The 24,236-nt window shown below is 42.3% G+C and overlaps 1 protein-coding gene across 1 annotated transcript in view; it reads right to left on the bottom strand.

The window, feature by feature from the left end:
• fras1 (Fraser extracellular matrix complex subunit 1) overlaps positions 1 to 24,236 on the bottom strand; it is a 258,127-nt gene that overhangs the window by 93,297 nt on the left and 140,594 nt on the right. Inside the window, exons 19-25 of the mRNA XM_068720965.1 lie at positions 22,549 to 22,695; positions 11,586 to 11,741; positions 5,888 to 6,034; positions 4,963 to 5,109; positions 2,315 to 2,455; positions 1,695 to 1,835; positions 1,368 to 1,508 (exon numbers count right to left, since the gene is read on the bottom strand). Of these exons, the coding sequence (XP_068577066.1) occupies positions 1,368 to 1,508; positions 1,695 to 1,835; positions 2,315 to 2,455; positions 4,963 to 5,109; positions 5,888 to 6,034; positions 11,586 to 11,741; positions 22,549 to 22,695 (1,020 nt within the window). The remainder of the gene's footprint in view (positions 1 to 1,367; positions 1,509 to 1,694; positions 1,836 to 2,314; positions 2,456 to 4,962; positions 5,110 to 5,887; positions 6,035 to 11,585; positions 11,742 to 22,548; positions 22,696 to 24,236) is intronic.

The following is a 24,236-nucleotide window of genomic DNA, read 5'->3' as shown; positions in this document are numbered from 1 at the left end:
GATGGATGGATGGATAGATGGATGGATGGATGGATGGATAGATGGATAGATGGATTGATGGATGGATAGATGGATTGATGGATTGATGGATGGATGGATGGATAGATGGATTGATGGATGGATGGATGCATCAATGGATAGATGGATGGATACTTTATTAATCCCGCAAGGGAAAAGTTTTATGCTAGAGCAGCATTTATAGGTTTTATGCAAGGAATTTGCCTTGGTGTTTTATAGAGAGATAAGCAAGTACTATTAATAATAATACTAATAATATTAATAATACTACAAATAATAACAACAATAATAATAATTAAACTAATATTAATATTATTACTAATTGTATTATTATTATTATTATTATTTTAAAACTGACAGTAGAAATATGAGTCAATATTATTAAAAAATATATATCCGTTTTAAAACGAACAGCTGAAAACAGTTTTGTGCAGGAATGTGCAAAAATATTTGCCCAAGGAGGATATTTGCCCACAGTATAGAGAAAATGTGCATCGTTCAGAGATAGTTCGCATTATGACATTGATATATTATATATATATGAGATATTTCATGCAACTTCTCGTGCTTTGCACAGTACAAAACATGTACAGCTTTCTTCTTTTGGAAAACTCATCTAAATAGCTTCAGTAGAGTTATCTTTTACTAAAAAAAACCCAGCCTACTGCATGTAACCTGTCACCATAAAGAGCTTGAAGCTAACTGATAATCCAACAGAGGCATCTAACATAGTTAAATATCTTAACGCTGAATATTGGAGGCTTTTTTAACGGGGTTGTGTCTGGAGGCGGGACAATCGACAGTATTCAATGCCGATTAATCTTGGCAAAAGCACTCTGTATCTCGCAGTTAACCGGGATGTGTTTCACATCAACCGGGCGGGAGCTCAAGGGAACAGGAAGTGGAGAGAGACTCCATACTTGAATACACACACACAGGAATAAAAGCGATGGAAATGTATAAACACTGTAAGCTTCACAAGACATTTAATTAACTCTTTTATCTCAACGTCATCACAACCTTCAGTCCCCCTGTTGTGTTTGTAAATGTAAATGACTCATTGTATTTACACAAGGTGTAAAAAGCAGTTAAAAACTGCATAAATGTCTCATTAAAATTGGTTCAAGAAGCAACAGAGTTTGGCAGAAATTTCAAATAAGCATCCAGATAAAAGAAACAAGAAGTCAGTTGTGTGTTTGTGTAATTCCCTTTTAAATGAAGTACTGCAGCTTTAAGAAGAATAGTACCAAATATTAGCTATAATACTAACTCAAATCGACCCTCTCTTGGTTATTGCAGTCATTTTGTGCTTTGGGACAATAATAACCAAGAAGACGTGATGTTGTTACCGTAGCAGGTCCTGGTCTTCTGGTCGGCGTAGAATCCGCGTCCACAGTCGGGGGTGCAGTAACCCTCCATGAGGTAGGTCTTGTCTCGACAAGCGCCGCAGCGTCCGACGCCGTCACACAGCACGCAGTCCGATGAGCAAGCTGAAGAAGAAGAAGAAGAAGAAGGAGACACAGCGTGACCACATATTCTTATTTTGTTTCTTTAACCTCCATTTGTTTTAGCTAAACTGATAAACTGACCTTGCAAAGATACCCTGTTTTGAAATCATGTCTTGGACTTAAATGTGAGATATTTATAAAAAAAGATTGCATTCAACAAAGTCTTACGTTTGCAGATTTGAGAGGAGGCGTCCAGGAAGTGGTTTCTACCACATTCCAGCACACACTGACCCTGCAGGGCGGCATAGGGGGGCTGGCACTGCTGGCACTGAGCTGGACCCCGACACTCCACACAGTGATCATCACAGCCTGGCACACGCACACACACACACACACACACACACACACACACACACACACACACACACACACACACACACACACACACACTGAGAGCATTAAACACAAACCAAAGCTGTGGCTTCAAAGTCATAAAGAAATGTATTTATTATTTAGTCTAATATTTGCATGTGTTGAATTCAATGCTGTTGTATTATTAGGATTAAACAAAAAGCTGTAAAGGACTTTAAGTTTCCTCACAAGAAGAATTTGACTGGAGTAAACCAACCACATGTTCAAAGAGTCAGAAAAACACTAGATAAAGGGGTCTCTCAAGGAACATGGTGCTGTTGATTAACGGTTTTAATAACAAAAAGATGATTAAAAAAGAAACTTCAAGTGGTCACTATTGCACAAAGATAATACAGAAAATATGAACAAATATGTGCAGATGGTAGCTGCACGTATTTGTTCGTCTTCTGTGTGTGATGTGGTCCAGGAGGACTGACCGAGGCATTTGTCTCCGTCCTGATAGGAGCCAGCGGAGCACCCCTGGGTGCACACTCCATCCTGCAACACGTGTCCCTCCATGCACTGCAGGCAGTCTGTCCGCAGAGGGCCTCTACAGGCGTTACAGCTCCAGTCACACTCTGGAGGAGGAGGAGGAGGAGGAGGAGAAGGATGGAGGAGGAGGAGGAGAAGGATGGAGGAGGAGGAGAATGTAGGAGAATGGAGGAGGAGGAGAGGGAGAAGAAGGAAGAGTAGGAGAAGGATGAAGAGTGAAGAGGAGGAGGAAGAAGAAGAGGAGGAGGAAGAGGAGGATGGAGGAGGAGGAGAGGGAAGAGGAGGAGGATGATGGAGGAGCAGGAGTAGGAGAAGGATGAAGAGTGAAGTGGAGGAGGAAGAGGAAAAGGAAGAGTAGAAGGAGGAAGAGAAGGATGAGGAAGAGGATGGAGGAGGAGGAGAGGGAAGAGGAGGATGATGATGGAGGAGTAGGAGAAGGATGAAGAGTAAAGAGGAGGAAGAGGAGAAGGAAGAGTAGAAGGAAGAAGAGGAGGAGGAAGAGAAGGAGGAGGAAGAGGATGGAGGAGGAGGATGATAGAGGAGGAGGAGGAAGAGGATGGAGGAGGAGGAGAGGGAAGAGGAGGATAAGGAAGAGGAAGAGGACGAAGAGTGAAGAGGAGAAGGAAGAGTAGGAGAAGGATGATGAGTGAAAAGGAGAAGGAGGAGGAAGAGAAGGAGGAGGAGAGGGAGGAGAAGGAAGAGTAGGAGAGGGATGAAGAGTGAAGAGGAGGAGGAAGAGGATGGAGGAGGAGGAGGAAGAGGATAAAGGAGGAGGAGAGGGAAGAGGAGGAGGAGGAACAGGAGGAGGAAGAAGAAGAGTAGGAGGAGGATAAAGAGTGAAGAGGAGGAGGAAGAGGAGAAGGAGGAGGAGAGGGAAGAGAAGGAAGAGGAGGAGAGGGAAGAGAAGGAAGAGGAGGAGAAGGAAGAGGTGTGTGTTTTGTGTGTGTGTGTGTGTGTACAGGGACGTTGGGATTAGAAAGTGAGAACAGAAGAAAGAAACAGATTTCATTATTTCTCTAAACCCATTTGTGTTTTTTTCCTCTTCTCTCTCATCACCTTCTCGTCTGTTGTGTTTGTGCCTCGTTAATATTGACGAGGGAATTAAACACAATTAGGACAAATTAAAGTGTGTTAGTGTGAGTTTCTAGGTTTGTATTAAAAGATATAAAAGGTTTAACAAAGAAGAGATCACACCACTCTCAGCCACAATAGAGGAAACCAGGGGGCTTTTACATTATATGTCATATTATACAGAATAAATAATGCCAAATGTATCACAGTAAGTCAACTAATTACTGGTCTATTTGTGAACTCTGCAGAGTTTATTCTGAGTCAGATGGTGAGGAAAAGAAAACTACGACAAACAGTTAAACATAACCCCAAATTCTTTTTTTCCACGGTCAAATCCTGAAGAGGAGATACTGTTGGATCTCTCTCCTGCTGGTAAACATGCAGAAGCATTCTCTCTTTTGTTCTTTTTACATATTTTATTAAATCCTGCATGAGAAGTAGTAACACATCTTTCGTTTTACTTTCTCACACGACAGTGGGAGAGCAGAAAGGCTACGACTCTAATGCGATGAATAAAAAGTGGAGACTTCCACAGAGGTTGTTTTTTTATTCTTTTTGAGGATCCAACAGGAGCCAAGAGGTAAATTAGGGGGTTCCTCCCTCGAGAAAGATCACTGATAAATCCAAAAACGAGAAAAGCTTCTCTCAGGGAACTTTCCCCCTGTGGGAAGGTTTTAGTTTTCAGAGAGTGCTGCTCCGTAGCTCTGTGGGTTCTTCCAGGGTTCAGGATTAACCAGGTAGCTGCTGCTGCGGCTCGAGGGGATGAACGCAGTGTCGCCGCGGGCCGGGCGGCTAAAACCCTAACATGTCGATGGTGAGAGGCGCCGCTAACAGGAAATCACTGTGCATCTCGCCTCTAGCGGTATTCTTCAATTTATAATCCGGTGTTAGACATGTGGGGGGGGGGGGGGGGGGGGGGGGGCACCTGGGGAAAGTCTCATTACGCTGAACCACATCGCTGATAAAGGGGGTTTTGTGTGTAAATTCAGCTTCACATGAAACGTCTTTCTGTGAATTGAAGTGGATATCTGTGTTAAGCCGGTGTGACAACACGGTCTGCATTCAGAACCTCAGTCCTTCCTCTTTGAGATAAGAGAAAGATATTTTCTTATTTGTGAGTTGGCGATAAAACTGAGTGACGGGGTTTTTAAGTCTGGGCTGGTTAGCAGCTAATTAAACAAGAGCTACTGCGTGGCAGAAGGAGAAAAAAATAAGAGGACAAGTTATTCAATCCAGCATCCTCTGAGGCTCATTCATCAACTTCCCCGCAACGCTGGGAGATTTAATGCTGAGTTCAAACGCACACACATTGTTTAGGATTTTGCATATGTGGTCTCACAGTTCATCACTTGATCAATGGAGCCCATAAACTCAATGTAGCACACATGCAATATGGATGGAGAGTAATTTATGAATATCATAAAGGGCGCACTAGATATGCTTATTATTAATCCATTTCCCCCTCACCCCCCATGTACGTGTGTGTGTGTGTGTGTGTGTGTGTGTGTGTGTGTGTGTGTACCTCTGCAGGCCCGGGTCGTGGTGTTGAGGTAGTACTGGTGGGCGCAGCTGTCGTACTGGCATTCTCCGAACAGCAGCACCTTGGCCGGGTCGCGGCAGGACGTACAGACCTCGGGCATGTCGCACGTCAGGCACTGAGCGTCACACGCTGCCGGAGACAAAAGAGGGACGACGCAGAGGTTCAGGCTGAGGTACGAGGATCGGATTAAACCATGTGGATTCACCACGTTTGTTGTCATGATTTCTGACTTGAGTTTGCAAATGGTCCACCTGCTCTTCAGGCTGCAGCTACAGGATTATTATTATTATTTTTACATCCAACAAGAATGTGTGGAATTACTGGATTTGTTTTGGTTTGTTTACCTGCTGGTTAACAGGATATACAAATAAAAAGAACTCAACATATACAAAAGCAAAAGTAATCCATTTTGTGTGCATGAAAGGATTTCTTAATAAGTCAAGTTGGGTCATTTGTGAATATTTTGCAAAATATTCTCATCAACTAGCTGCTCGTTGTTGATTAACAACAACTCTGACACGTCACCAGTGATTGTCTACCACTGTGTTTGTTTATCTTCAGAGGATGGAGGAGCCTTGCTCTGCCTGAGCTTGATTAAATGCTTCACAATCACTGTATTCTGTGTTATCAAGGTAACTTAAAGGAGCACAAACACTACGGAGGGTTTCTGCTTCAGCTGCAGGCACGAATACTGCAAACATATGTACTACGGATGAACAGGAGACACATATTGATCTTAATATTCACGATGAAAATGATGAATCAAGACCTCAGAGATGAGCTGGTATTTACTACAACTGCTGTGCTATCTTGTGTTCTTATTAATTTGTCCACCTCCTGTACAGCAGTAGGCGTCTCTAGTTCTTTCGGTGTGTTTATCTTTCGGGCTACCCCCTCCCTCGCTTACCCTGACAGATCCTGTGGTCGTTCTCGTAGTAACCGGGGTTACATTTGGGGCCGCAGAGACCCGAGGGCAGCAGGAGGCTGCCGGCGGGACAGGAAGTACAGGCGTGAGGCCCCGAGCCACTGCAGGCGTCACATGACGGATGGCATCCTGGGTTAAATAATAATGAAAAAGAAAGATCATTTCAGTTCATTAACATGAGATGAAACATTTTTCAGGTTCAGACTTATGTTTAAGGTTTCTACTGGAACATCTTTACACACTTTAATGTTAAAGAAACACTTAATTTAACTCATGCTGTCTGTCTGCATAGACCTGTACCAACCACAGACTGTATTTAAGACGAAATAACAAGAAAACCAATGAAGTAAAGTAACCATATTAGGACTGAGGAGGAGTGATGTAGAGACGCCATATACGTCTCTGGTAGAGACCTGTCAATCACTGTGTAGCCCCGCCCTAAAGCATACCCTGCTTTATGGTCTGTTTAACTCTAAATGGACCATCATTTACTAAATGAACATCATGCTGTATTGAAGAACACTTGAAACTAGAGATTGAGACCATAAACTCATGTTTACAATGTTTACTGAGGTAATAAATCAAGAGAGAAGTAGAGTCATTTTCTCATAGACTTCTATACAACCAGAGGAGTCGCCCCCTGATGGACACTAGAGCATGCAGCTTGAAGACATGAAGCATCAGCTTCACTCTGCAGAACCGGAAGTTGTCGCCTTTTATCAACGTATCCTCATACAGCGGTTCGTATGATATCTTTCGACAGTTACTTTTAATTTTTCGTGCATTTTCCTACAAAAGTCCAGCAACACGGGCCAATTTCCGCTCATTACATACAGTTGTGATCAAAAGTTTACATACACTTGTAAAGAACATAATGTCATGGCTCTCTTGAGTTTCCAGTTATTTCTACAACTCTGATTTTTCTCTGATAGAGTGATTGGAACAGATACTTCTTTGTCACAAAAAACATTCATGAAGTTTGGTTCTTTCATGACTTTATTATGGGTTAACAGAAAAAGTGACAAAATCTGCTGGGTCAAAAATATACATACAGCAACATGAATTAGCAATTTTGGTGACTTAGAAAGTTGTGTCAATGAAATGAGCTTCATAGCATGGCCTCTTAACTTCTTGTGAGTGATTATGAGTGACTACAGCTGGTGACTTCTCTGAGGCCATTTAAATAGGGCTCATTGGATACAAACGGCCACAAACGTTACAATGGGAAAGTCAAAGGAGCTCAGCATGGATCTGAAAAAGCAAATCATTGACTTGAACAAGTCAGGAAAGTCACTTGGAGCCATTTCAAAGCAGCTGCAGGTCCAAAGAGCAACAGTGCAAACAATTGTTTGTAAGTATAAAGTGCATGGCACTGTTTTGTCACTGCCACGATCTGGAAGAAAACGCAAGCTATCACCTGCTGCTGAGAGAAAATTGGTCAGGAGGGTGAAGAGTCAACCGAGAACCACCAAAAAGCAGATCTGCCAAGAATTAGAAGCTGCTGGAACACAGGTGTCAGTGTCCACAGTCAAGCGTGTTTTGCATCTCCATGGACTGAGAGGCTGCCGTGCAAGAAGGAAGCCCTTGCTCCAAAAGCGGCACCTTAAGGCTCGACTGAAGTTTGCTGCTGATCACATGGACGAAGATAAGACCTTCTGGAGGAAAGTTCTGTGGTCAGACAAAACAAAAATCAAGCTGTTTGGCCACAATGCCCAGCAATATGTTTGGAGGAGAAAAGGTGAGGCCTTTAACCCTAAGAACACCATGCCTACCGTCAAGCACGGTGGTGGTAGTATTATGCTGTGGGGCTGTTTTGCTGCCAATGGAACTGGTGCTTTACAGAGAGTAAATGGCATAATGAAGAAGGAGGATTACCTTCAAATTCTTCAAGATAACCTAAAATCATCAGCCCGAAGGTTGGGTCTTGGGCGCAGTTGGGTGTTCCAACAGGACAATGACCCCAAACACACATCAAAAGTGGTAATGGAATGGCTAAATCAGGCTAGAATTAGGGTTTTAGAATGGCCTTCCCAAAGTCCTGACTTAAATCCCATTGAGAACATGTGGACAATGCTGAAGAAACAAGTCCATGTCAGAAAGCCATCAAATTTAACTGAACTGCACCAATTCTGTCAAGAGGAGTGGTCAAAGATTCAACGAGAAGCTTGCCAGAAGCTTGTGGATGGCTACCAAAAGCGCCTAATTGAAGTGAAAATGGCCAAGGGACATGTAACCAAATATTAGCACTGCTGTATGTATATTTTTGACCCAGCAGATTTGATCACTTTTTCTGTTAACCCATAATAAAGTCATGAAAGAACCAAACTTCATGAATGTTTTTTGTGACAAAGAAGTATCTGTTCCAATCACTCTATCAGAGAAAAATCAGAGTTGTAGAAATAACTGGAAACTCAAGAGAGCCATGACATTATGTTCTTTACAAGTGTATGTAAACTTTTGACCACAACTGTACATACAGTCTTTTCAAAATAAACTTCCGTCTTCACAAGAAACAGCTTGGTTAGGTTTTAGGCAACAAAACTACTGAGTTAGGTTCAGTAAAAGATCGTGGTTTGAACAGTGAGCACGTCTTTATACTTCCTGGCTCACAATTATGTGGAATACAAATCAATTTCACGGGATATCTACGAATTACAGCACTTATATTTTTGTAGGTATAGCTACAAACAGTCTGCATGTAAGTCTGCTCTGATGCACAGGTCCTTCTCAAGCCGTTGCAGGTATATTGTAATGAGCCAACATGTGACATAGGAAGGGGAGCCACATCTGATTGGCTTGTTGAATCTGAGTCGGTCGTCATATTGTTTCATGTCGTTTGTGGGTTGACAGGGACTCCAGATACCCAAATGTGTGAGCACAAGCTCTGAGAAAAGGTTTTTTTCATGGTATGTCCCCTTTAAAAGATTCCATGTTGAGAAATGAGGTCATGGAAACAGCATATGGTTAAAGCACTACAAAGACAAATGTGAGATGAAATAGAATAATGCAGCGTAAACACGATGCAACTAACGTCATCAACACAATATATGAAGGAGGTACACGTTATAATAATGCAGCATTGTTATACAACACGAAAGAAACACTATATCAGATGCATGCAGTATAAAATCTGTGCTGCAGCTAAATTCTCACTGTGACAAACTTGAAACTCTGTGAGAAGTTGAATGACTAAAAGCTGCTGAAATATGAAGTCCTTGATAAAAAAAATGTAAATACATATTCATAAGTCTCACTAATCACTATCAAGGGTCTAATCATTCTCAGATTGCTCTGCTGCTCACGCTCCCCCCCTCCACCACATACACACACACATTCATATCCAGCCTTGAATAATAATCGTCACCACCAAAATAAAACATTAAATCTCCCTCTGATGTAGTGAAATTCATCCTCTGGCCCAAATCTACAGCAGGAGGAGTGAGATGTTACCTGTATCTACAAATGCTATTTCCATCTCTCTAGCGCTGTGTCTTGTATATATGTGTGTGTGTGTGTGTGTGTGTGTGTGTGTCGGGCTCAGCTAAATGAGACCCCAGAGGTTTTTAGTCTTATAGCCCGAAGCTTCCTGTTTCACACATTTAAATCTGTGTGCAGGTTTTGCAGCAGCTCAAGTGTGGAGGCAGCGGCTTCCACATGATTGGGATGATGATGATGAGGAGGAGGAGGAGGAGGAGGACGATATCCTCCTCATCATCCTCCTCCTCCTCCTCATGTGTGAGGACATGACATCAGGGACATGAGGCCAATAACAATGATGACTGGAATAATCGTGCAGAAGATGAGCAGGGTAGGAGAGAGGCTGAAGGTGATGAGGAGGGTGAGGGTGAGGATGATAATGACAATAAGCAGGGTGATAGATGAAGGTGATATCGATGAGGATGGTGATGGTCAGGGGGATTTACGTATAGATGAGCAGGATGAGGATGATAATAATTATGAATGTAAACAATAATGTGATACATAAGATTGGTAACAGAAGTATGAAGGAGTAGTAATAATAATAATAATAATAATAATACTTTCATTTTATATAGCGCTTTTCTAAGTACCCAAAGACGCTTTACATAGGGCAGAGACAAACGAACAAACAAAGCAAAACAAGACAAACGAACAAAACGAAGAAAACTGGAGAAGCTGTGCGGAAAATGAGCATCTAGTGGAGGGTAGGGTGCAGGGGTTAGCAGGTGAAGGTGAGTTTGAAGAGGAGGGCTTGTTTGAATGATGATAGGGAGGGAGCCTCACGGATGTGGATGGGGAGTGAGACAGCTTGAGGAGCTATGAGAGAACTTTAAGCAGCAAAGATGGAGAATACAACCTAAACAAAGACATCAGTGAGTAGAAGACATCAGCTAGTGGTCCAGTATTTAGTGTCCAGATAGAAACATGTATCTGTGTAACGTTCCACCAGAGAGACATTAGGAGCTACGAGTCACTAGATGATCAACTCTGTTCTCTGTGTTCATGAACAGAACGTCAGACACCATGAACACACTCAGAGGTTTCACTTGATTCAGGTTTAAGCAGCGGTAGTCGACACGTTTAAGCCATAGACCGGTGTTTCGGTTTAACCAGATACCGTGTTTACTGGTGACTCTCAGCACAATGAGTCGTGGTTGCTTGTAGTGACGTCATCTGTTGAAAACACCAACAGAACATGTAGGCGTCCTCGTAAAAGACTTCAACCAGTTTTCAATATCTGTGTTTATAATCTACCAACCATTTATGTGACAAGCAACCAGGGACGCATTCGGCTGAGAGTCACTAGATAACACGGTCACTGGTTAAACTGAAACACCTGTTGCTGTAAAACAGTTCTGATCCTGTCTGAATCCTGTAGAACTTGAGATTGTTGTTGGAATATTGACTCTGACTACCGAACATGAAACAAGCAGACATTCTGATGCTGTTTACTGTTTTAATTCAATGTCTAAAGCTCAATGACTCGTCTGGATGTTTCGGGGGAAACAACACTTCTGTTGCCAACATGTGCTCGTGTATTTATTATGGCGTCGGCTGTATCGATCGATAATGACAAGGAGGATAATATCATAAACGGCTAATAAAGACTAGAATGATCCTAATGAGGGTGATGATTGCTACATTATCCAAAACATTACTTTAGAGCCATCACTTTTAGAGCAGAGTAACTGATCAATAATACAGGTTTTCTCAAACACAGTAACGCCTCCAAATCCTCCAAATGTCTGCCCAGTCATTGTTTTTTAATCTCTTCACCGTTTGCAGTGCAGAGTGTCAGAGCATCAGGACTGAGCTGGGAGGAAATGAGTGGATTTGGAGTTCTTCTGGGTATTATAGGAGTATCAGGGAGTGTGTCTCTGAGTACTTTTGTGATGTACTTCTATAGCCCGAGGAGATTTGACCTGAGAATTCATTCCACCGCAAAATAAAAAGAATAAACCTCTGAGTTATTTGTTCTTTAAAGACTGGCTTTGAAATTCAGTATTTCTTTATATTTAAGAAGAAAACTCCTCGCAGGTCAACACGATGACCCCAATTTTAGTGTTCTTTGAGGGATGAATAAAACATAAACGTGGTGGTGGTGGGGGGGGGATCCCTCACAAGTGATCCTCCCTGACCTCTGACATTGTTGTGTGCTGTATGAAAGCGAGGAGGAGGAGGAGGAGGTGAGAGTCCTTACCGATGCAGGCTCCGTGCCGGCCGTAGTGTCCCCGGGGACAGTCGGAGACGCAGTGGTCGCCCAGCAGCCAGGTCCTCGCCGCGCTGCACCACAGACACACGCTGCCGACGGCCGTCTGCAGGTCGGCCGCGCAGCGCTGACAGTCAGAGCTGCACTCTGCAGGACACACACACACACACACACACACACACACACACACACACACACACACACACACACACACACACAGTTTGTATTTTTTTTTTCGTCATCCCACGTGTAATACAGGCAAACATCACAGTCACACGCATCACCAAAATAAAGTGCTCGATAAAGTTTGTTGAATTGTTGTTGTTTTTTTCGGCATTCAAAGGAAACACAATGTGTTGACTCAACCTGAACAAACTAATGATTTGTACTATTGTAACCACCTCATGCTAATCTTTGGCAGTCTGTAACACCTGTTGACAAACTTCAGTAACTCCAATACTAATGTGACTTTGGTGAAAGAAAGTAAACATGGAACCTAAATGCACTTAGTGGGATTTAAAAAACTGTAAATCTTTCTAAAAAGGAAACTAATTTGTCTTAATTTCTCTTTTGTATATTTACTATTCCTCCTTAATAAAGCAAAAGTATTTCTCATCCAATAACTCTATGAATCGATGGAATGATCTGTAAAATACTCGATTACAAAAACACTCGATAGCTGGAGCTCTACTCTGATGAAGGTCTGTTAGACTGAGAGCTCAAAGTAAAAGGAAACATCTAAGTGTGTGAATATCAATTTGGACTTATTGATTCTTATTGATTCTTCCAGCAACGATGGTGTTCATCCTGCATCATCTATTATTGTGAGGATAAAAGTCTTCATTTACACAGCACAGATTAAACTGAAAAACTAACTTATTTTTGGTCTTTAAAGTGGAAGTTAAAAACAAGATTACCACATAAAGTTGAGCATTAAATGACATTTACAGGATATAGAGATTTCGGTTTTAATCAAGAAACAACGTCTCTGTTGTTCCAATCATTTTCAACTCAGCACTGATGTTTCTTCAGTTAAACTCTTGATCTTCATCATCATCATCACTTGATACTTAAAGCGTCAGATGGAGGCTGGAGAGTGGATGAATCTTCATGCATGCAGTTGTAATATTTGAATACCAAACCAGGATTTTTATTTGCTCAGAAAAAACCTTTTCATCTATATTTACTTCTTCTAAAAATCTGTTTACTTTTAAAATTCAAGGCCTGAGGGGTTCTTCTTGAAAGGCACACTAAAAAAAACAGCAACAGAAACACAAAAGAAACATTCATAAAAGAGGAGTTATAATGAGGACTTCTCATCTATAAGAGCTGGGATCGGGTGTTAAGTTCACTAATTAAACCTCAGCGATGATTCCTTTGCGAGAAACAAAATCAGAAATGAAATGTTCTCCTCATCTATCAGCTCTCAGACTCTCAGATCTCCCTCCATCTTTTAGATGGACCCGAATATATAAACCCACAGAACGAGGAATAGATTAGCAGAACGATGACAAACACCTCGCAGTGTTTTTATCTGATGCCGTCTGGGTGTCTGAGTCTGGCCGGCACAGAGGTGGGGGACCTCAACGTTATACGACCGCGCTGCCGAGATCTCTATCTACGGAGGAAACGGCAGAACACCTGGGCTCTGCGGGGTGAGGAGGTGTGAGCCGGGACAGCTGAAGGGAAACTCAGATAAAGAGGCCGATCATGTAGAAGGAGGACGAGGAGGGTTCAGACTTCAGACAAATATTAGTGAGAAAAACTATGCTTAAAGTGCTCCTAGAGATGATCAGTGTGTTACAATATGATTACTTGTTGAAGGCCAAAACCAAATAGAAAGTTAATGAATGTGTTGAAGAACAATGATGCCTTGTGATATGTCCACCTAAAAGTAACAAATGAAGATAACTGGATGTTAGCTAGGGTGCGGTTTACGAGAACGGCGGCTCCATTCTTGAGATAAGGATGCAGCTGCAAAACGGAGAAGGAGCAGATCGGAGTCACAGCCAATTCCTGAACGAAACGTGTTGCTGACATATGGAAAGAGGTGGACTTTAAGGCAGTACAAAGCCTGAGGCTTTTCCGCAAATTGGGAGTTCTATTGTTGACAGTGTCAGTGTCCATCACCATTGATGATACCGTGGTGACGTCGACTCGGACTGTGAGGAACCTGGGTGTGACCCTGGATGACCAACTGTCATTCTCAGCAAACATTTCATCCGTTACACGCTCCTGCAGATTCCTGTCTACAACATCAGGAGGATTCGTCCCTTCCTCACTGACGAGACGATTCAGGTTCTCATCCAGGCTCTTGTCATCTCCCGCCTGTACTACTGCCACTCTCTACTCGCCGGAGCCCCGGCGTCGGCCATCAGACCTCTGGAGCTTGTCCAGAACCCTGCAGCTCGCCTGGTGTTCAATCGCCCCAAGTTCTCCCACACAACCTCCTTTCTCCGTTCTCTACACTGGCTACCTGTAAGAGCTCGCATCCAGTTTAAGTCTCTGGTGCTAGCCTACAGGGCAGTGAAAGGAACAGCTCCTTCCTATCTCCAGGCCATGGTCAAGCCCTACACCCCCGCCCGACCACTTCGCTCTGCTGCCTCGGGGCGATCGGTTGCCCCGTCGCTCAGAGGTCCTGGCGGCCGATCGCCCCGGTCACTGCTGTTTTCTGTCCTGGCCCCACAGTGGTGGAATGAACTTCCCACTGACGTCAGGACAGCAGAGTCGCTGCCCATCTTTCGGCGCAGGCTGAAAACCCACCTCTTCAGGAAGTGCTACCCTGAGCCTTCCACTTAGCACTTATTGTATTCATACTAGTTTGTTGCACTTATTGTATTTGTATTCATTTTTTTGCACTTACTGTTTTTCTTGTTTCTGCACTGTACTTTGGCTCTGAGTTATGCTCAGCTTCATGCTCTTAGATGCTTGTTTGGAAAAGGAAATGCACTTATGACTTCTGGTGACTAATGTTTAGTTACCATTATTACCAATGTTGAATGCACTTATTGTAAGTCGCTTTGGATAAAAGCATCTGCTAAATGACTGTAATGTAATGTAATGTTGACCATTGGACAGCTAACTGGGGAACACCAGTCTGTTGGGTGGAATGCAATAGACCTCTATCTCATGAGATATATCTTTCTGTACTTCATAGTGTGATTCAATTTGTTAAACTATTTTGCTATTGATAAAATAAATACCTTTTGATTACAGGCAGTGAGCAACCATCTATTCGACTATTTTGTTGACGGACCTCGAGCAAGAGGAGACTCTCTCTTTTGGAGAAAGTCCGGACTCGACAAACAGAAAAAAATCTGGTTTTAGTACAAAAATGCGACAGGTGATCTTCTTCTTTAGGTTTTCGTTGGCTGAAGATGACCTTAAAGTGATTCATGTAGGTCAAAACTACTATTCCAGTGGATTTACATTTTAAAAATAAGCAGTAGAGAAAGAATATTTAAAGAGTTTAGACTTGCTTTAGAGATTTCTAAATGTATTAAAAAGCAAAAAACTGCAAAAACTGCACTTGGAGCAACCTGAATCTGTAACCAAGTGATCGAGAGATAAATAAGAAACAGAGAGCAGAGAAGAAAAACCTTCTTCTGTTCTTATCTGACATAAAGTGAAGGAGTAGGAGTTGTGTTTGACATCTTTGCATGTTATATTTAACTCCCTGTTTCCATGGCTTGGTCAAATAGACTTATTCATACACTGTACTTTCTTCAGAATGCTTCTTTCCACTGTTTCATTTCCTATAAAGAAAATATGCAGAACTGAAGGAACTGGAGAATAAGCTACATTTAGGTTTAGGTCAGGAAGTGAAATGAATAACTTTACATATATTCGCAGTTAGATGAACATGATTTCCTGGAGAAGCACAATTTTAAACACACAAAAAGTGTGTATTTTGTGTTACTTTGGGACTTTTTGTTATTATAGTGGATTTATGTAGTACATTTCTTAAATTACTACAAACTTGCTGTACAAAGTATTTGGTTAGATGTTCGGGGTTTGAGATTGATAAAGATTGTATTTCTGTAAGTTAGAGCAGGCAGTGAGCAATGGGCTACACTTGACAATATTCACAACTTGGATTAATTTTTATGGAAAAACTTCTTGATTCTTTTTGATTAGTGGACACTCACTGACTAAAGAAATTTAAATAATCAAAACATGTACACATATTCAGACTTTATGACCTCTCCAACATCAACAGACTAAGTGAAGAAGAAGAAGAAGAAGAAGAAGAAGAAGAAGAGCTTCCTCTCCTGTCATGTCCCATCCACACCTTTTATATCACATCACATTACAACAAAACACGTCTCAGCGCTCCTCCTGCAGGTAATCCGGCTCCACGCTGGAGACGAGATAACTCCGGCGTCGGGGGATTATTGACTGTGCAGACTAAAAATGAATATAAAACTGAAATGGTATTGATTCGGGTCCTTGGAGTCCCCCTTTATGACGCAGTTACCAATTTTTGAAGCGCATAAAAAAGGTATTGTGGAGATATAAATGCAAGGCACGCAGACTGGATGATGGTATTCTCTTGTGGGCCGGATTTATTCCAGACATTATCCAATATCTCGCTTTTCTTTTACATTTTTATCCCCCTGCATCCGAAATATATAGAGCAGAATCCCTTCTAACGAGTCATGCAGGAAAATAAAGACCCTAATGTCTCTCAGTTAGTCGCTTCCTTGTGAAAAATGAGAAAAAGTCTGAGCGTGAGTGCAGCAGAAGTTGAGAAAGCGAGAGACGCTGTGTGGTCCTCTGACGCCGGCTTCACCCTGTCTAGACATGCTGCCCCAACAAAAGAAGGATTCTCACGTGCAGCTATTAAAGCAGCCCTACTTTTCTCTTCACACTCAGCTCTGAATCACTGCTGGCTCCGTCCCTGTCCCAAAGAAAGAAAAAAACCCAGGACAAAGCTGTTATAAATGTCAGATTTCGGATAAAGAAGGTAGCTCCACTCTGTCACTCACACAAAAAGACCCACATGAACGTGGAACCAGATGCAGAAGAAATGTGTTTTATTTGTACTGCACAGATAACGGGAGGAAGCACACGACGATGATGTCAAAGCGTTCACGTTCATGTGAGGAATATTAAAAAAAGCCACATATCGAGCTGCGATTAAATGTAACAGGGGGCGAACTCTTTTCAAAGAGGACACACGTCTTTCCACACAAAAGTATTTGCTGCTCCCATCTGCTGCACATTCAGGCAGTTCACCCCCCTGATTACCGTCCTTCAGAGGCGGTGGTGGGCTCAGAGCCAGCGTGCAGATATTGGTAGCTTGTCTGGAAAGGGGCGGAACTTATGTTGCAAACTGAAAATGGGCCCTCGAGTTTCCTCTTTACAGATCTTCACATTCTAAAAATGATGTATTTGAATATTTGACTGGAATGCAGAGACTCTTGTGGATCTAAAGAGCCCAGGTGAGCTCATGTGTGGTGATGTTAGTCCCTCCCGAGAGAAAAACCTGACTTCACTGTATAAAATGTCATGTTGTGACCTTTAGGATGATCACAGCCTTAACAACCACAAACTGGAGACAGAAGGCTTTCAGAGGATGTATGGCGTTCCTTAGGTACGCTAACAATAAGTGAGTTTAGAGAACAGAGCGCTCGCCATCGTATTTACAAAAAAATGTTATTCTTTGGAAGAAATCTCCAAATGCCAAACGTATTTTATACTAAATCACAGCATGGGTTTTTTCTATGGTGTTCCTCAATGTCTTGGTGCTGTTTTTAAGGGATTTGTGATCATTTTGATCAATTCTCCAGTGGTACAATTACAATTTTTTATATTAGTACCAAAATCTGTGACTTTTGTCTTTTAAGACTTTTAATAGATTATGTGAATGGTCATCACGTCTATCCTAATGTTCTAAAGCACTTTTACACTTTATTACCGATTCATGACAAGAACCAGTTGACAGACGGCGAGCTATATCTCACATTTACTGCCAGGTTCCCAGCTTTCAGGTGAGTTGTAGAACACTTCTATGTTGACCTGCTAAAGATCCCCTGCCCCCCTATGTGGCTCTCTAAGAGTTAAACTTATGATCAGTGGTTTGGTTTCACTCCTAAAATATCAATTTGGATATATTCTTTGTTTAGTTTACAGCCAGCAGAGGTACAGCTCCACATATTGTGTTCATGTTCTTTTGTATCGGATCCGTCACACTGCTAACCACTGTAAATATGAAACTGAAATAACACTGGCTGCATATCTAAAAATAAGTAAATTATATCTATAACAGAGGTTGCAAAGTGGAACAGAAACATGTTGAAGGGAGAAGACTCAACGGTACAAAGATGTTAAGAAAAGACAAATTACTATGACCAGTCGAGTCGAGTCGTTTAGTCGAGTAACATTCAGCATTAATACGTCACGAATGCATTAAAAGAGACATCGACGGCTGCTGAACGGCTTCTAAATGTGTTTCCTCGGAGGGTTTTTACTCTTTACTGTCCTTTCTCTCTTGTTTCTATGGTGATGCATTCTTGTTATCTATTTTAAGCTTCGTATGCTGTTAAGTGATGACTCCAACGCAATTATGACGCAAAAATAAACAAACTGGCGTAGATCTGTGAGCACTGAGCCTCCCTCTCTCTCTCTCTCTCTCTTACGTTTGGACGTTCAGAGCTCAACGTTTGACGATCGGCCCGGTTCTCTTCAGATCAGACGAGATGTAAGGAAACGAGAGGAGAGACAGAGGGAGGAGGGTGAGAGGGTTAAACTGCCTCTCTCTGCAGCTGATATCACGCCTCAATGTGAGACTCACATCTCAGGCTTCCAGTCATAAATGAATAATAACGGTAGAAAGTCAACAAGACAACGAACAAAACAAGTCAAACTTAAAATCAAACAAACAGCCAGGGATCAGGTGTTTAATCACATCCCCAACACAAGACTAATAAGAGATGCTATTGATGTGATGCGATGGTATTTAAAGGTTGAATTCAGTAAAGTCTCCAGGTCCAACAGAAAGGTTTTGATCACATGGGCGTTGTTTACAAGGCGGGGCTTGAGTTTTATACCAGATCTTTTAGGTTGTCTGTTTCAGACAGACGCCTAACATTTAACTCCAATCGATTCCATTCAACCAGCAAGAACAGAGGCACCTGTAGCCAATGGGAAGGTTCTCCATCTCGAGGATGGGAACCACCGCAGAGGGAAAAGTGCATGACGGTGAAATTCTAATCTATGCCTTAACAAGAAAGTCAGGGATCTGAAAGTATTAGCAGGATTAACTGTCTGAAGAGCGGCTAGCTGCAGAGTCCTTCACTGCATACTTGTTTGTTTAGAGCCACAACCGGAGGACTTCTGGGGGCATCAGAGGAAGAACGTCACATGGTTGTCAAAGTCAAAAGGGTTCATCTTCTGCCCGTTATTAAATTGTGCAATTTTGGTCATATTTAATGGCGTTAAGCCCACAGCACCTGATCCTTGACCATTAAATGTACCGGTCCTTTTACTGAACAACACTGCTAATTCAGTGTTTGACGTGATTTGCTGTTTCCTTAATGTGGAATTATCCAGGTTGGGTTTTAACTTTTTGATGGCTTTTTTTTGTGCTTTTATGAAAACTCTTATGCTACAGTCTCCCTCCAAAAAGATATTCTAGATCTCAATGAGAATATCTCGGTAAAATAAAAAAAATATAATGAGTTTCTTTTCCACATTTGTGCATTTAAAAATATTCTACATTCCGATGGGTCAATGAACAATTTGAACTCAGGAAATGGAAATCCATTTCACCTCAATGACCATAAAGCATACCCTGCTTTATGGTCTGTTTGACTCTAAATGGACCATAATTGACTAAATGAACATCATGCTGTATTGAAGAAGACTTGAAACTAGAGATTGAGACCATAAACTCATGTTTACAATGTTTACTGAGGGAATAAATCAAGAGAGAAGTAGAGTAATTTTCTCATAGACTTCTATACAACCAGAGGAGTCGCCCCCTGATGGACGTTAATGCAAGTTTAAGACACTTCAGTATTGGCTTCACTTTTCAGAACCGGAGGTTGCCGCCCTGTCTCAAACACATCAATATTTCCCATCATTCACCTGGGACTGCTGTCATAATATTGGCAGTCAACATCGAGGATAATGACATATGAAAATGGAAAGAAAGCTAGCGGCGCAGACTCACTGGTGTTTATACAGAAAAGAAGCAATTACTAGGTTTCATACTGGCCCAACAACAAATGCCTTTTCATTACTGCTATCTCTGTTCCAGTCTCCTATAGATGTGGGCCTTTCTGCAAAAAGCATAAATCACAAATGAGCAGCGGTTCCGGACCGAGTGTGATGGCTCCGAACAGTTTAAGGTTTCAGATAACAGTGTTTTTAAGGACAAGCGCTTGTGGAATTTGTCAAATCGCCTGGCTGGCCGTGATAAAGTATGAGCAACGAGGGGCGCCGCCGCTGCTGCTGTTGAATGGGAATCGAATGAGAGGAGGTGGACGAGACGGAGAAAGAGAGAGACAGACAGGATGAGAGTGAGACAGCCAATAGCGAGACATCTGTCTCAGATGCTCTCGTACGTGAACTCGTGATTGAGAGCGGAAGCCTCATCGCCTTAAGAGGTTATGTAACAGAGAAGGTGTAATCCAATGCTCTGTGTGTGTGTGTGTGTGTGTGTGTGTGTGTGTGTGTGAGAGAGAGAGAGAGAGAGAGAGAGAGAGAGAGAGAGATAGAGAGGGTTTGAATGACAAAATAAATTGTAGAAGGATAAAGCAAGAAAGTGAGGGAGGGATAAAATATGTGTCTATGTGTAAATCTGTGTGTAACAAAATTTGGGTTCGAGAGAGAGCTTAGTGTATATATAGATGTGTGTTTGTGTGTGTGTGTGAGAGAGAGAGAGAGAGAGAGAGAGAGAGAGAGAGAGAGAGAGAGAGAGAAGGTGTGTATACATGAGAAATAAAGTGTGAGAGAGAAAGAAAGAAAGGAGAAAACAAGAATAAGAAAATAAAGGAGAGATAAAAAAATGTGTCTGAGTCTAGAAAATCAGAGTTTGAGAAAGGGCTTAGTGTTCAATGTGAGTGTGTGTGACTGTGTGTGTGAGAGTGTGTGTGTGTGTGTGTGTGTGTGTGTGTGTGTGTGTGTGTGTGTGAGAGTGTGTGTGTGTGTGTGTGTGTGTGAGAGAGTGTGTGTGAGTGTGCAAGTGTGTGCGTGTGTGTCTTGCAGAAATGATGACCCCAGTATTTCTGTGGCCCCGAAGTGCCTGAAGGCATCTTTTATTAACCAGAGTTTGGCTGAGCTTGACCCATTTGAGATTAAGGTTGCGTGTGAGTTCGCAAACTAACTGCTTGTGTGTATACGTGTGTGTGTGTGTGTGTAGGTGTGTGTGTGTGTGTGTAGGATGTTTGTATAGGTGTGTGTGTGTGTGTGTGTGTGTGTGTGTGAGGCAGCCGGTGTGTGTCTGCCCACATACATGTCTGTGAGCTAAAATCTGGTTGCGGCTTCACATCTCCAAACAGTGTGTGTCATCAAAAACTGTAATTAAAAGTCAATGTGTCGTCCCCCGCCCTGTTTTTCTGTGTGCCCCCCCCCCCCCCACTATCTCCTCCACGCCGGCTTCCCATGGTGTAAACACGCCTGTTTTTAATCTACAGCCAGCGGTCCCAGCAGAGAGGGAGGGCAGCCAGAGCTACTTCTATGCACGAACACTGAGATATAAAATGTTCTATTTACCTTCTGTCGGTTTGTCAAAGACATGTTAGTGCCTGATGAGGAAGATGAAGTGGAGCGAGGAGGCGTGAAGTGGAGCAAGGAGGCGTGAAGTATCTTGTGTTTACTGGCAGAGATCTAAAGAACGCTCGTCTTCATTGCGGTGGATGATAAATGAGTTTCTTTTATATGTATTTATATCAAAAGGTAAAGATTACGTTTATGGAAAGAAGCTCTTCCTCCAGTTTGTTGTTTTGTAGTTAAAGACGTATTTTTCACCGCTTTAAATTCACATTTCATAGTTCTCTCTTAAAGGAACATAGAAACACACCATTCTCCAGGAACAGTAACAGGACTATAAGGCTTACGTTACAGCTATCACTGTAGTTTGATTTCAACTGTTTCTAAAAAGAAATGAATCTTTAGCTTCAGCTCACTGATGCACAAAATAGAATATAAGACTCAATGATGTGTTATTGAAATGCACTGTGGAAGTCAAGGTGAACTTCTCTCCTTAACAGACACCATGTTTTCTATAATCGATTCAACCGGTTTTACGTCCATCCAAGACTTCAAGTGCTCCGACTGTCACCCACCTATTCCATGAGAAAATGAAATGAGCTTTTTGTTACTCTAGTCTTATAATTCATTTGCAGGTGGCTGATTGGTCAACTATAATGCTATGATTCAAATCATTGTAGCTGGTGATTGCATTGAAGTTCAAATCTTCCAACTGGTCTGATTTCAGTGGGGGGTTTTTGTTGTCTTTTTAGTGTTTAATGTTTTAATCTCTTATAATAAAATGCTGCTCCGCCAGAAATAAGAAATAAACTCTGACATATTTCAGCAAACTCAAAGTAAAAACGGTGACTTTTCCGTCAGCTTGCAGCCCTGCAGACCCAACGGTTCACAAGAAACCGACTGCAGAGCTTTCAAGAGACAGATATCAATCGAAGAGCATCTATTGTACAAAGACGGCTGGCTTCCTCTCTCATGAAAAATGCAGGTTATTGGCGCTACAGACTGGTTATGTGTCTCTGTGTGCGTGATCATGGAAAGCTCGGCTAGCAGAGCGAGGTACTGACCCTCCGAGAGTTGGTGGTTCAATTCCCACTGGGGGCCACTCAGGATATAAATACAAGCACTCATGGCAGCGTGTTTTTTTGACGAAAGCTCGGCGCAAACGGCACACACACACGCACACACACACACACACACACACACACACACACACACACACACACACAGGCTGACTTACTGAGACACTCTCCAGTGACGGCGTCGAGGAAAAGCCCCTCCTGGCAGCTCGTCCTGCAGTAGCCGCTCTGTAGGGAGGCCAGCGTGGGGCAGGAGGTGCAGTCGGCCTGGGAGGGACCAGAACAGGTCTGGCAGGATGGGTGGCATGCTGGGAGGTGGAAGACAGAGGGCGGACAGGGACAAAATGGGGGGGGGGGGGGGGGGGCAAAAATCGGGCATAAGTCAGAAAATGGTGACGGAGTTAAGGAGGAGACAGGAAAGGATGCATATGTAGGAAAGAAAGGATGTATGAGGAATAGGGGGAAGGAGGAAAAGAGGAGGCGAGTGGGTGAAAATAGAAGAAGAAGAATGAGGGAGAAGAGACGAAGGAGATGAGGAGAGGAAGATGATGGGCGGTAGAGAGAAAGTTGGGGAAAGACAGAGAGGAAGGACAGAAGGATAGAAGAGGAAGGGAAGGATCCCGAGAGAAGGACGAGGTAGAAGAGGAGTAGGAGATGGATAGAGTGATGGATGGAAAAGGACGTGTATTTAGCTGTTACAAAAAATAAACCGTTGGATACAGTGGTGGCCATATTTGATGCTTATATCTGTAACCTATTTGGTTGGGTCCAAAAGTCAGCATTCACTTATTTTAAAGTTACTGTAAGAAACTTTTATCTGGTTCTGAACCAGTCTCAGTTTAGTCCTGATCCTCTATAAGACCTCCATCAGTAAAGGAGACCATCAGAGAGAAGATGGTCTATTTCTATATATGTAATTTCTATTTAGTCCACAGGGACCGACAAAATCAACACTAAAGGAAAGTTTGTTGTTGTAACTTTAAATGACGTAACCGAAATACTTATTAAGTTCTGTTTTTATTTTGTTTTGTTTTAATTTACAAAGTTATTCATGTCTTCAAAACTGCGATCGTAATCTGGGAGAAAATGCGTTTGTGTCGAAATGTAAATGAGAAGGCAGTTAAGTTGTATGAGAACGTAATTGTGTAAGAGACGGGTTTGTCTGCTCTTTGGTGCTGGGAGGTAGCGTACAGTTGGTTTATCAGAGCTTGTTTGCTTGACAGCTTCTAGAGAACAACCGCCTGCTGCTGCTAGAAAACTGAAGAGACTGAACCACACGGACACATACGTAAATGTGCCATAAAAAAACGAAACAAAAAACTATTAAAGGAAAGAGGCTAAACAGCTCCGTAGAGCCGCAGAGTTGACGATAATTATTTGTGGCATTGTTATTACGAGCAACACCTTTCACATTACTCATAGTCATTGCTGTGATATAAAAGTATTGATCGATGGAGCTTTAAGTACGCACTGTGTCGTATTGCAAAGAGTCACCAGCATCTAAAACTTTGTAGTAAAAGTTTACTCTCTTGAAGACAGGAATACAATATTTCTTCAGGGTATCTGGGAAAGCTTTCTAATGAGCCAATCAGCAGTGAAGGAGTCCAGGCCAACTAAGCAAACGGGCCCCATTTATTTTGAAATCCCAGAGGGAAACATAGTCTGAGCCCATTGTTCTCCCTTACTTTCCTGGGCATCCGTCTAGCATTTCAATTACTCAGCCAAAGTTTAGAGGAATAAAAATGAATGTATGAAGAGATTCAATGACAACAGGTTTCTTTTTTTCTCAAGATAAACAATAACAATTCTGTATGCTGGTAGACGGGAGCTGGGAGGGGTCAGACGGTAA

This window comes from Cebidichthys violaceus, unplaced genomic scaffold (assembly GCF_023349555.1).
Source record: "Cebidichthys violaceus isolate CVI_PGR_0920_01 unplaced genomic scaffold, fCebVio1.0.p SCAF_26, whole genome shotgun sequence".
Taxonomy (NCBI): Eukaryota; Metazoa; Chordata; class Actinopteri; order Perciformes; family Stichaeidae; genus Cebidichthys; species Cebidichthys violaceus.
The sequence above is the reverse complement of the archived record's forward strand: the minus strand, read 5'-3'. Positions and strand labels throughout refer to the sequence as shown.